The 13,335-nt window shown below is 40.3% G+C and overlaps 1 protein-coding gene across 2 annotated transcripts in view; it reads left to right on the forward strand.

The window, feature by feature from the left end:
• Nucleotides 1–13,335, forward strand: part of USP34 (ubiquitin specific peptidase 34) — a 150,559-nt gene that overhangs the window by 119,337 nt on the left and 17,887 nt on the right. For both annotated transcript variants that reach the window (XM_083175873.1, XM_083175874.1), the window contains 16 exons: nucleotides 877–1,030; nucleotides 1,772–1,850; nucleotides 2,946–2,999; nucleotides 3,083–3,178; nucleotides 4,035–4,099; nucleotides 4,177–4,252; nucleotides 5,918–5,965; nucleotides 7,000–7,065; nucleotides 7,221–7,301; nucleotides 7,869–7,954; nucleotides 8,562–8,730; nucleotides 8,808–8,882; nucleotides 9,352–9,503; nucleotides 10,733–10,781; nucleotides 10,936–11,040; nucleotides 12,529–12,573. In XM_083175873.1, the coding sequence (XP_083031999.1) occupies nucleotides 877–1,030; nucleotides 1,772–1,850; nucleotides 2,946–2,999; nucleotides 3,083–3,178; nucleotides 4,035–4,099; nucleotides 4,177–4,252; nucleotides 5,918–5,965; nucleotides 7,000–7,065; nucleotides 7,221–7,301; nucleotides 7,869–7,954; nucleotides 8,562–8,730; nucleotides 8,808–8,882; nucleotides 9,352–9,503; nucleotides 10,733–10,781; nucleotides 10,936–11,040; nucleotides 12,529–12,573 (1,400 nt within the window). The remainder of the gene's footprint in view (nucleotides 1–876; nucleotides 1,031–1,771; nucleotides 1,851–2,945; nucleotides 3,000–3,082; nucleotides 3,179–4,034; nucleotides 4,100–4,176; nucleotides 4,253–5,917; nucleotides 5,966–6,999; nucleotides 7,066–7,220; nucleotides 7,302–7,868; nucleotides 7,955–8,561; nucleotides 8,731–8,807; nucleotides 8,883–9,351; nucleotides 9,504–10,732; nucleotides 10,782–10,935; nucleotides 11,041–12,528; nucleotides 12,574–13,335) is intronic.

Raw genomic sequence — 13,335 nt, forward strand, 5'->3', positions numbered from 1 at the left:
TAGCGATCCTTCTAAGCTATTTTGACTACATAGTCAAAATTGCTTAGAAGGTCAGTAAAGATCTCTGTCAAGGTTAGACCAATCTCCCTATAATATCGCCTAGTAAAAAAGAGTTGCCAGGCAAGAATATTTTGACTAGATCGCTGGCTGTCTAGTCAAAATTGCTGCTATTCACTGCTGAGGGAGATATTCACTAGGCAATCTGCAATGAATACCGACCAAGTATGTTAATTCTAACATAGTCAAAATCACCCATAGACAAAATTGCTTCGTCAAAAGTGCTTCGTCAAAATTGCTTCGTCAAAATCACTGGTGCATTTAGTCAAATCGCTTAGTTAAAGTCACTCACTAGGAAAAATCGCTCCGTGTGTACACCCCTTTAGATTAGTGTTGGTCTGCAATTAAGTTGGTCTATTAAAGTCACATTGGGTTAGATCAGGGTTAGGCTGTAATTAGGGTTAGATTACATTTGGGATGCAATTAGCATTATGCTGCAATTCAGGTTAGGTTAGGGTTAAACTACAATTAGTTATAGATTAGCGCGAGACTACAATTAGGGTTAAATTGCAGTAAGGGTTGGGTTGCAATTAGATTAGGCTGTAGTTAGGGTTAGATAAGGGCTAGACTGCAGTTTGGGTTCGCTTAGTGTTGGTCTGCAATAAGGATCAGATTAGGGCTAGCCTGCAGTTAGGGGTAGGCTGGGCTGCAATTAGCGTTAGGTTAGTGTGTGGCGTAGATGACATGTGAATGTGTAATCCAATTAAAGAAATGCTGACTGTCGACATTTGACATGTCAAATTTTGAATGCTGACTATCCATGTGATAGCTCATGTCATTGCCCTGGATATCCATGTGACTCTGTGTTTTATTACTAAGGTTTTAAAGAGGACGGTGAAGAATTAAAGGAGACTGAGAGCTATGAGTATGATCTAATAGGGGTGACTGTTCATACTGGCACTGCTGACGGTGGGCATTACTACAGCTTCATCAGAGACATTGTGAACCCACATGCTTATAAAAATAACAAATGGTAAGCCGTCGTCTGTGTTTGTATATAACTATATATTGTGTGTGTACATATCTATGAACTAGTAAGCCTGATCGAAGCAAATGCGTTGAAAGTTAGTCTGCCACCCTGTGATTGCAGTGTTTGTACATGTGTCAGAGAGAAATATGTAGTTTCACTCACTGCCAACAGATGGCAATGTTCTGGAGACACACAATCAGACACTAGACATACTGTATATAGATGATGATTGTGTGTGTGTATATATAGATAAATCTAAATTTAATATATCTGATTTGTGGAATCAAAGGGTTACAAAATAGGATTTGGAGCTTTTTAAATCGATGCAGTTGCTTCACTAATGGAGGTGTCATCAGTGGTTGGGTCATAGCCCCCATGTGGCAGTTAAGGTTTCACTGATGACTAAACCCACTGAAGCCTAAATGTGTCTCCAAAGGACAGGGCAGGGGCAACTAGAGTGGATTGCGTTGCTTACCTTCTTCAAATTTTGAAGGGGTCCACATAAGGAATGTTTCATTCCATTCTTGGTGCTGTGTGGTTGGATTTATGTGTAATGTCTTTGCATTCCCTGCGACCCCCATCCCAAAAAATAACCTCTCAAAAAACCTTACATAATAAAGACTAAAAATTTAACCTTTTTTTAAGAAGAAAATTATTCCCCAAGACCTCATCATTCCTAGCCATAAATGAGGTGTAATACAGTTTGCGTACAGATTTTTTTAGATTTTTTTATATTTCTCTCAGGTATCTCTTCAACGATGCTGAAGTGAAGCCATTTGATTCGGCTCAGCTTGCTTCAGAATGCTTTGGTGGTGAGATGACTGTAAGTTCACTTGCTGACATTTGGAAAACTTTATATAAATGTGCACATTAATGTAGATCATGTTTTTAGATTTGAGCAGATACTGTTTGGGTACTTGTTTCCTAGCACGGCCACAACGATTTAGATCGTTGTGGTCGGAAGATAAAAAATCGGATCGATCGCATCGCATGCGATTTGGTCGCATGCGATGCGACCGATCCGACCGACCGATTTTTCACCCTATTTTTTTTTTTTTTCACCCGATTTTTTTTCAATTGCCCCCCCAAATGTTACTAAGTGGGCTAGACCCCACGATAGACGTCAACCCGAAGCGTGGCGAGCGCAGCGAGCCCGCGAGGGGCGGCGGTACGCGTCCTCCGACCTTTTCATTCCCCTACTATCCACTAGGGCGTGGAGTGAGAATAGAATAGTGTGGCGAGCGCAGCGAGCCACCGAGCCCGAAGCGTGGCGAGCGCACGCGTATAACTTCACAGGTATACGCGTCCCCTCGCGGGGCTAGCTGCGCTCGCCACGGTTCGGGCTCGGTGGCTCGCTGCGCTCGCCACACTATTCTATTCTCACTCCACGCCCTAGTGGATAGTAGGGGAATGAAAAGGTCGGAGGACGCGTACCGCCGCCCCTCGCGGGCTCGCTGCGCTCGCCACGCTTCGGGTTGACGTCTATCGTGGGGTCATGGCGGGCACATAAAAAATGTGAAATGGGTCATATTGGCCCATTTCACCTTTTTTATCATTTTTCCCTATGTGAGATGGACTTAATCAAGTCAATCTAATCTTGTGCCATTATAATGGCACAAGACCGACACGATCCTCCCGATTTCAATGTTAAAAGATTTTTTAACATTGAAGTCTATGGAAAAATCGGGTGAATCGGTCGGTCGCATCGCGGCCGATTTTAATTGGTCGCGACCGACCGATTGACCCGATTTCTGTCATTCAAAGTGAAAAAATTGTAAAAAATCGGCCACATCGTGAGGATCGTGTCCCTTAATTAAGAGCCACGATCACTCACGATTGTGGCCGTTCTAGGAAACAAGTACCACTGTTTGTTTATGCTTGGTGTACTATATTATAATATCTTTCTTTTCCCCTTTAGACAAAGACTTATGATTCTGTAACAGATAAATTCATGGACTTCTCTTTTGAAAAGGTATTTGGATGTTAGTCAAGTTTGCAGTGATAGCTACTGGTAATGTGTGGCATAATACAAACAGATTATGTATGTTTTTCTAGACCCACAGTGCTTATATGCTGTTTTATAAACGTGTGGAGCCAGAGGAGGAAACCAGCAAGGAGGTGAAGTTTGATGTCTCCTCGGAGCTCCTTGAGGTATGTAATGCAATATGGAACTAGACAATAGACATAAAAAGAAGCCAACACACATTGTTCCTGTGTTAAAAATGTTATATTTTGTTTTTAAACTACACACAATGTAGACAACCCATTATACCAGCATTTTTCAACCACGGTGCTTTGGCATTCTAGTGTGCCCATAGATCTAGAGATGTCCACACCAGTTTCAGCCACCACCAGTTCAATTTAAATTCATTGGTGTTTTGTTTTCATGCGAGACAATTATTTTTTTTTTTCACCTGTTGGGGACCTGTGTGTGTGTGTGTGTGTGTGTGTTTTTTAATATGGTGCCCGACATAGTTTTATCTCCTGTGGGGGCCAATGTGTTTTTGCCTGTGGGTTCTGATGGTGTACCTTGGTAATTTTAAAATCTTGTTTGGTGTGATAGGAGTTGAAAAGTTTGAACATCACTGCGTTATATGATAATGATAACCTATTATGATTACTATTTTCATTGAGTACAATATTTTCCCTTTTTTCTGAAATAATAACAATCCATTCCTAACAAACCCAAATATCTGTGTTCCTTTAGCATACAGCTCTTCATAGTATGCCAAGGGAAATATGGGTGGTTTAATGGTTAGTATTACTGTCTCAAAGCACCGGTTAGATACCCACCATGGCCCTAAAAAAAACCTGTTTTTTCTGGAGCAGTTCCAAATTGGTGGCTTCTGTTTAAGGTCTCTTCTCTTGCTCCTTTTTTCTCTATGTACCATTTCAGTACGTGTATTTTCTCTACCTTGATAAGAAACACTGAATGACCGATCATTTAATAGTAAGTACTGTACGATTGCAGTAACACTATTAAAATCTATACATGTCATTTTCACAGTGGATCTGGCATGACAACATGCAATTTCTACAAGACAAGAACATTTTTGAGCACACTTACTTTGGGTAAGCATGTATATTCTGTATCTTTTATTATGAAGATGCTGTATAAAAAAGTGAATGAGTCACGTTGTGTTTCTTAGGTTTATGTGGCAGCTGTGTAGCAGTATCCCAACGACATTACCGGATCCTAAGGCGGTATCTCTAATGACTGCTAAGGTAAGACACTTAAGGTGCAGGATGACATTTCACTATCATTCACCCACATTTATGTCCACTTGACATAGGCTGACCCCAACCTAATGGGAGTTATCAGATGACAAGTTGCTTTGCTTTGGACACCCTATTGTCAAAAGACAAATTTCCCATTTGGGTTGATGTTCCCATTACCATGCTGGCCATAGCAAATATAATTTCTCCGTAAGTGACGCTTCAGATCGGAAATGGAAGATTGCGTTCAAGTCCGTATTTGCTACCACAGAAACTTTCTTAGCCTGTGCTTGGTCTCGCAAGACATCTGAAAAAAGACTGAACAATTGGGTTAACAGTTGCAGTCCAGATCTTCTAGATCTAATCAGCTAACCCTACTATGGATGTGCTGGCCTATATGTGGGTTTGCCCAAACCCTTGTCCTGGTACAGATTTCTGCTTTGGCTGTTGCAGCCACACGCACCCTGGTTTAAATTCAGGTGCAGAATCTAAGAAGTTTGTACATGCTTCATTTTCTCACTCTATAGGAGTGGACACTGTGCGGTTCAGGTTCCATTTGATTTTGGCTAACTGTACCTTAGATGTACTTAAGAATTAAGGCCTGAACACACTTGCCGATGCCGGCTCAGAGGATCTATTGTCCACAATATCGCTCAGATTATGAACAATATTGCCTAGTGTTTCTGGGTATTAAAGGTGCATACACACTGTACAATTTTTTTGACCAATTTGGTTGAAAGACATTTCCATTGAACCCAGTGTCCTGGACGAAAGATGTTGACAAAAGATATTGTCAACAAACAAACGATGAATGATGATGTGCATACCCGCCAGTTGTTCATCAAGATTGTTCGTCAACTGTGCATGCAGCTCAATTTGAATATCTTTCAAAAAGAGCCTATAAACTGTAGCTAGATCTATCTTCTTTAGTCTGTCGTCAATATTTTCCGTCAACATCTTTAGTCCAGGACACTGGGTTCAATGGAAATGTCTTTCAACCAAATTGGTCAAAAAAATTGTACAGTGTGTATGCACCCTAAGACTATCTTGCAATTTGGCCCTAGGCCAAATACATTCAACAGGTGAGATAATAAAGATTGTTGCCAGCACGGTCTATATTGGTATGCGATACTGACTAAACGGGGGTGCACATCGGCATCAAATCGGCATTGCATGGTGCTGAATAATGTGCTATTCAGACTAACTTTCTATTCGGTTTTGACTACATACATAGCCAGAGTGGCACCGTGTGTCCACAGCTTATGGTTAAGCGATGTTCTGATTTAGTGTTTTTGTGTTTTGGCTTTTCTGTTGGCATTCATTTGAAATGTGGAAGACTGATAGCATCTCATCAAACAATTCCTACAGCAGTTGGCACATTAAATGCAATGGTTCAGTATGCTCATTGACTGGTTTCATACCAGTTTCCAGCTAAGAGTTCAGTAATACATGCAGCCATTGTGCTGGGTAAACAACTGCCGGTGAAGAGTTTCTGCAGGGATTATACAACTCGTTATTATTTTAGTTACTGACGGTGTGAGATATATATGTAAATGCCATATTTACACAATCGTGATATGGTAAACCTGAGTAAAATAGGTTGTGCAGTGTCATTCTATAAAATGCAATTTATCTGTTGGATTAAAGTATGTTTTTTCCCCTCTTTCCTTTCAGCTTAGTACATCATTTGTTTTGGAGACGTTTATTCATTCAAAAGAAAAGGTACTTTTTTTTTTCTTCCTGTTGGTGCTTTTCTGACATTATACAAGACTCTGCGTCATAGTTACGAGACAACACACAATAGCTTTACCTTCCTCCCTAGTAATCCCACTCACTCTGCTTTCATTCTAACAATGTATGTTGCTCTGTTGGTTCTTTCCACATAGCTCAGATATCAACATGCCGATCAATGGTTAAAAATGTCAAACCTCTTAAAGTGGACCAGTGGGGATGTTGCCCATAACAGCTAATACGCATCTACATTCTATAAAATCATGGGTTTCTATGGAAAATTTGTTAACATGTCCTCTTCGGAATGTTTGTTGCGATGTGTTGCTCCCCATTAACCTATTATCTATTTACACTAACAGGGTTTATTCAGTGTGTAAAGACAGCACGTTGTTCATTCTGAACTGAATGTTGCATAGGAATACCCACAACCTGTGCAGGCGGGATAACATTTACTGCACAAATCGTCTGAGCTCTATGCATTTATCCGGGAGATAGGTAGTAGCAATTGGCATTGGGCAAATTAAAGGGAGTGCTGGGCACTTTTTGGTCAGACAGGTTGTCGGTTGGTAAATGTTTTGGGCAGATGTTGGGAGTGCGTGGGATACATTGGGCAGACATTTTGGGACCTCTGTGTATTTATTGGGCAGACAGGTAGGAGCTTGGTGCAATTATTGGGCAGACAGGTGAGAGCTTGTTGCATTTACACCAGTATTTATTTAATTATTTATTAATTAACCATTTTATATAGCGCACACATATTCCGCAGCGCTTTACAGAGAATATATGAACATTTACATCGGTCCCCGCCCCAGTGGAGCTTACAATCTATATTACCTACTACATGTACACACATTCATTCTAGGGTTAATTTGTTGGAAGCCAATTAACCTACCAGTATATTTTTGGATTGTGGGAGGACTAAACATATGCTAACACATGTTGACAGAGCAACCCCTGTGCCTTTTAAAATTATATTTTGAATTGTAAAATCATTCACTTATTCCGTATCGTCTTTCTCTGTCTAGCCCACAATGCTTCAGTGGATTGAACTACTGACAAAGCAGTTTAACAACAGCCAAGCAGCTTGCGAGGTGAGATGTAGAGCGTCACCTGTGAGGTATCAACAGGCTGAAAACTCTTGGCACATAAATGGCTTGATGCACTGAATTGAAAATAAAATTCTTAAATCAGTGATTTTGTTTTCAGTCATGCTCTATCATTCCTAAATTTGTTTCCCCCCCTACAGTGGTTTTTGGATCGAATGGCTGATGATGATTGGTGGCCTATGCAGATACTGATCAAGTGTCCGAATCAGATTGTTAGACAGGTGGGTCAAACTTATCTTTTTAAAAATACATTTAAAAGCTGGATTTTATATAGTTGACAAAATATCCCTGATCGTTCTTGTTCTTGCTAATTGAATAGCCCCAGATGATCGATTAGCAGCAGTACTTTACCGCAGATAATTGAATCCCCCCCCCCCCCCCCCCCCCCAAATCTCATGCAGTATACGATTTAGGGCATTACATCACAAAGTCAGGCCAGATTCGAGTCTGGTGCTTTCACATTAAACCTGGGTCACCCATTATACAGAGGGCGACCGGGTGTAACACTTCTTATAACCTGGGTCAAATTTCAGGGTTGGTCAGCCAGGGTTATAAGCAGTGGTGCTTTCACGCCACGCCTCCAACCGGGTCATACATTGGCAATAGCCCGGGTCCGAGGTGCTATGTAAAATGGGGTATTAGTCACGGATGCTCAAAACTATTTCTTACAGTTAATATATTTGTAAGCCTGTATGTTAAAAATGGATTGAATTTTTTTTTTTCTTTGCATATTTTATTTCATTTGTTTATTCAATTATGGTTGTTATTTTTTTTTATTTTTTTTACAGATGTTCCAGCGTCTCTGTATACATGTTATTCAGCGGTTACGATCGGTGCATGCCCATTTATACCTTCAGCCTGGCATAGAAGATGGGTAAGTTGACCCTTTAATAATCTGTCTCTTTAAATCTTACAGTCTAAGTTGTGTTTTTTTGTGTTTTTTGGTTTGTTTTAAACCATATTCATTTTACAGTGGGCGATAAAGAATCAGATACAAGGCAATATTTCACACACAGTAAATTGTTGTCTTGTAGTTCATTTGGGGGACATTGCAACAAAGGGGGTAGAGCAAGTAAGAGCTTGAACAAAGGGGGTAGAGCAAGTAAGAGCTTGAACAAAGGGCCTTAAGTCCATCCTCTCGCCCTCTGTATATCCAAGCCAGGTAGTCTGTTACGTGTCTAGTCCAACCCCAGGACAAGGATGGAAGGACAATGAATATGTAATTCCTGTCTTAATAGAACTAGCATATTATGTAAACAAACAAAAACACCAGCCTGTTGTGTGGGAGCCCAGTGTCCTCCAAAGAAGTATGGGGTTAAACAGAAGTACAAAATAAAACATTTTATTTAATTTTCTTTACATGCATTGGGGGGGGGAGACACACAAATAATGGGCTTGTCCTTACAGTTACAGTATCTGGGGTCATATCACTGTTACATGTATGTAGCAGTTTAGTATTCTCCTATTCATTTATTTCCCAGTTCTGATGACATGGACGTGCCTGTAGAGGACATAGGCAGCCGCTCGTGCGTCACTCGCTTTGTGAAGACTTTGCTGTCTATCATGGAGCACGGGGTGAAGCCTCACAGCAAACATCTGACAGAATACTTTGCCTTTCTGTATGAATTTGTCAAAATGGGAGAGGAAGAGGTAATTATCATCTTGTTCCCAGTCCTCATTTATGTTCATTAACCATGTCCGCACTGACTACAATACCTGTCTTTCAGAGCCAGTTTCTGCTATCTCTACAAGCCATATCTACCATGGTACATTTCTACATGGGAACCAAAGGGCCTGAAAATGTAAGCCAGTCTTTATGTAATTTGGTAAATTCATTTTCCATAAAAACGTCGTTATGGAGTTCTACACACTGATGAGCAAGATTACTGGCTGTCCCGTGCTATAGCACCTCACGATTGAAAGTGTAGAGAAGTTTTAATGGATCACTCTTCTTAAAATAGCTTAGTACATATTGTGATATTGTGTGTGTTAAGGTGCACATACACGGTACAATTGTGGGAAATTTGGACTAAATGGCATACGTTTTGCAATGCAATCTAGTGCAAAAAGTATGCGCAGCACATACTTTTTGAGCTGCGCGATGAGATGTGTGCAGGAGCGGGCATCTCATTGCATCCAGTGATTGTACCGTGTATGGGCACCTTTAGTCCTATTTGGAAGCGGCACTTCTATTTATAACGTCTTGTAGTTTTCTCTGATTATTTATTTTAGTCCTCAGAATAGTTTCTTTAGTTTTACCTATTGTTGCAGCCACAAGTTGAAGTATTGTCTGAGGAAGAAGAAGGTGAGGAAGAGGAGGAAGAAGATATTCTCTCTCTTGCTGAAGAAAAGTACAGACCGGCAGCTTTGGAAAAGATGATTGCTCTAATAGCTTTCCTGGTGGAACAGTCTCGTTCTGAAAGGTTGGGATAGATAATTTCATTGATTTAATGGACTCCTGTAGACATCATAGGGCATGTAATGGCCCCAGCTCCTATTAAACAGCACGTCACATGTAGTAAAGACCTGCTTAGTACAAACCATATCTATGCATAACAATGTTTGTTTAGGCTGGTTTTTATCTTTTGTCATCGTGTTTGAGATCTATTTATATGAGAAACACAGGTCCATATTATCCAAATTATAATTGTGAAAGATTGATCCTTAATCTGAATCCCTCCCATTTTGTATGCTGCATATCGCCTCTATCAGCACTAATAACCTGGCAAGTGGAAGTCATTATAGCCATTCATTTTAGACACTGACTAACTTCCATAAACCCAGCTGCTATCCCCTTTTTATGGAAACGCCAGCGATGACATGGTTTCCATAGGAAATATAACATAGTCTGTGTATCGCATTATTATTATTTATTTATAAGGCACCACAAGTGTTTCACAGCGCCGTACAAAGGAACAGTACAGGGAGACAAAACTTTGCTTTACATTGAATAAATAACAAAAATAGAGTACATATAAAGAGCACCACAGTTCAATGTACATTACAGCTTAACTATTAGTAGTGAGGACTCAATTATCATACAACTAGAGGCTTGTGGCCAATGATGGAGATGAGTATGCGGACAAAGATGGTCGCTGAGTGTTTGAGTATAGGAAAGCTGTGAGTGAAATGTGAAGAGAAGAGGGCTTTGACAACAGGAGGGAAGAGGGCCCTGCTCTGGGGAGCTTACAATCTAGTAGGAAGGGGAGACCAACAGATTACAAGAGACGCAAGCAAGTGGGTGGTGGCTAGATCGCAGGATGTAAACAGGCAGGGGTCGGAGAACCAGCCTCAGGACTAGTTTATGCAGCAGAAGGGTACATTCCATATGGAAGTCTGTGGCGCTAAGATCGGATAGCCAGTCTTATTGACAGACATACCTTGCGTTTGACACTTGCAGCAGTGCTGACCTTGTATTTGATTAGCTATATATTACTCCCAAGTCTGATTGGTTTAAGGAATAATGGAAATGGCTCATGCGAAGTTACTGTAAATTGCTGATTACTCCAAATGTTTGTTCAGTTTCTTCATGTCATTAAACAATCTATACAGTATCTTGGCTGTTGCATTGCCAATCTCTTAGCATGTCCTAAATCTACAGAGAATCTCCAGTATTTGTCAATCCACTGACCTTTATTTCTCCCCTTTCAAGGCATCTTACTTTGTCACAGAATGATATGGCAGCACTAACGGGTGGAAAGGTAATGCTCTTTTTACTGGATGGACTTGCAGGTGTATTTAATTCATGGGTTGTTTGCTGTACAATTATCATTTCTTTTGCACTGTTTGATGTCGCAATACCTTTTTTAAAACTGTAAATCAGTGAATCCATAATAAAATGTGTTTGCTTTTTAGGGCTTTCCTTTTCTGTTCCAACATATACGTGATGGAATTAATATCCGACAAACCTGTAATCTCATTTTCAGCCTTTGCCGATATAACAACCGCCTTGCTGAGCACGTAAGTACAAGAGTGTCGCAGATCCAGTGTTTTAGTACCAGCATCCAGTAACACAAAAGCGGTCTATGTACAGATGTGTCCTCCTTTATCTTTGCTGCAGTCATGCCAAAAAGCCCCACTTGGCACTCCAGAATCTTCTAGCGTTTACTGTCTGTATCCTAGTCACAACACAATGCAACTAGGATGCACAAGGAGACTGCTGATAGATTTTATTTGTCACTATCTGCGTGTGACTGAGTATCTGCCTCTGTACAGTGTGTGCTACAATGTAGCAGATGCAGCTCTTTTCCAATACAACTTTTGATGTGCTTTGTATACAGACTTAGGGTGGTATGCAATCCCGGATCACGACTGTCGGTCTGTCCCAACAGCCGTGATCCTTGCCTGTTTGAGGTTTGCCCGAAAGAAAATCGGCAGGCGGGATTCAATGTCCCGCTTGCCGATCGTCGGAGAGGGGGTGTGTCCACGTAAACGGCCGTGGATGTCTGGGATCTTGACAATCCACGCCGTTATTGGCAAAACGGGCCCAACAGCTTTCAAAGTCGGGCTCGTTCTGCCGTGATGCCTCTTCAATGTTCCAATGCCGTCAAAAATAGCGGAGGATTGCATACCCCCTTAGTCACACAATATGCATGTCTTATTTCAATTGATAAATTCACACAGCCTTGTCTTGGGTCCTAGTGACAAAACAAATATCATAGTACCATAGTAAGATACATAGTAGTACATAGTAATTAAGGCTGAAAAAAGGTGTTAGTCCATTAAGTTCAACCTATCTAACTTGTAACTACTTACTTGAGTAAGTCATATCTATAGGATTCCCTTAGTGACCAAAAAATGCATCCAGTTTTGATTTAAATTCATTAACAGTTAGATTCAATATCAGTGACAGACTTCAGTTTTTTATTTCCAATCTTTTTTAGCTGCTCATTAGTTAAACCCTCCCCTCCCTTTATCAAACACCTTCTACAAAATGACAGAAGTTGATTAGTTGCTGTGGGCTACTGTACTTCTCCACTTTTGTCTGTATGAAGGTGGTATACATCACCCCAACTGTCCTGTATTATAGCCTTGGGACTCATGTGCAGAATGGATCATGTGATTGCATCACTGAATAGAAAACACCTCTGCCTGTATCACATACAGAGGCATTCGGGGGATGCAGGCCAGTCAAACTTCAGCTGTAGAGAAGCATTGCAACTGATGGTCACGCTATTCCTCTTGACTATAATTAGTGGCAATACTACTTGCTATACTCTGGAAAGAAGGGTAGCAAGTTCTTGAGCTAACATAGTGGCACGTTCTTTAAATTAAATTATTACAGTATCTGAAGCTGTAGTGGACACACAAAATGTAATTATAATGAAAACTTTATCCTCTGACTGATGTATTTACAGGAAGATACTGCAGGAAAATATGATTTCAATTTGATAAAATATAAAGATGCATAGGTTCTAGACTTACATTTGCTTTTTCCCTTTAATTTAGATTGCATCAATGCTTTTTACATCAATTGCAAAGCTGACCCCAGAGGTATGAAACATCACTGTGCATTTTGAAGTTAGTTATCCAATTGATTTCTCGTAGGACATTGTAGCACGTCAGTGGTGCTGCACTCCTCCATGTTATCTGCCCTGCCCCATCTTTCTGCTTAGTAGCAGGCTGCACTGACTTTCCAGTAGTCACATGGGTTTGGTTCACGAGGTTGACAGTGAAAAGGTTGACCCCAGAAGGTGGACATGGAAAAAAGGTTGATAAATTTTTTTTCTGTTTTTGAGGTGTCAATTTTTACAGCACATTGACCCCCAATTAGTGCACTGCGTCCCCGCGCATGGCTCATCATGCTACTGTTCCCAATTGTAGTCACGGGATAAAAAAAACAAAATAGAAAAGATTGTGAAAAACTAATTTGGATCATGCTGTCACCCATTATCAAATCGACATTTTAACTATGTCCTCCTAATGCATGCTGACCAATAGTTGCAGTTTTAATCCTTTTGTGGTGGTTACCGCGGCACGTTACTGGCTGTAGGAATAAGTGACTTTAAGTAAAATTATACTGTGGACAAGATTCACGAGATATCAGCATTGTTATTTTGAAATTTACAGCTAAAAAAATTTTTTTTTTTTTTAATAATAATCGCAATACTGTGGATGTTAGATCTACTACATAACACAAAAATAGCAGCACTGAATTTGACGGAGTTAGAAAAAAAATAAGTGATTGGAATAGCTTCACAATTATTTTTAATATATTCAATAAAAATTAAAAAAAAAAAACAATAAATGCTGTGA

This window comes from Crinia signifera, chromosome 3 (genome assembly GCF_055691185.1).
Source record: "Crinia signifera chromosome 3, ASM5569118v1, whole genome shotgun sequence".
Classification (NCBI taxonomy): Eukaryota; Metazoa; Chordata; class Amphibia; order Anura; family Myobatrachidae; genus Crinia; species Crinia signifera.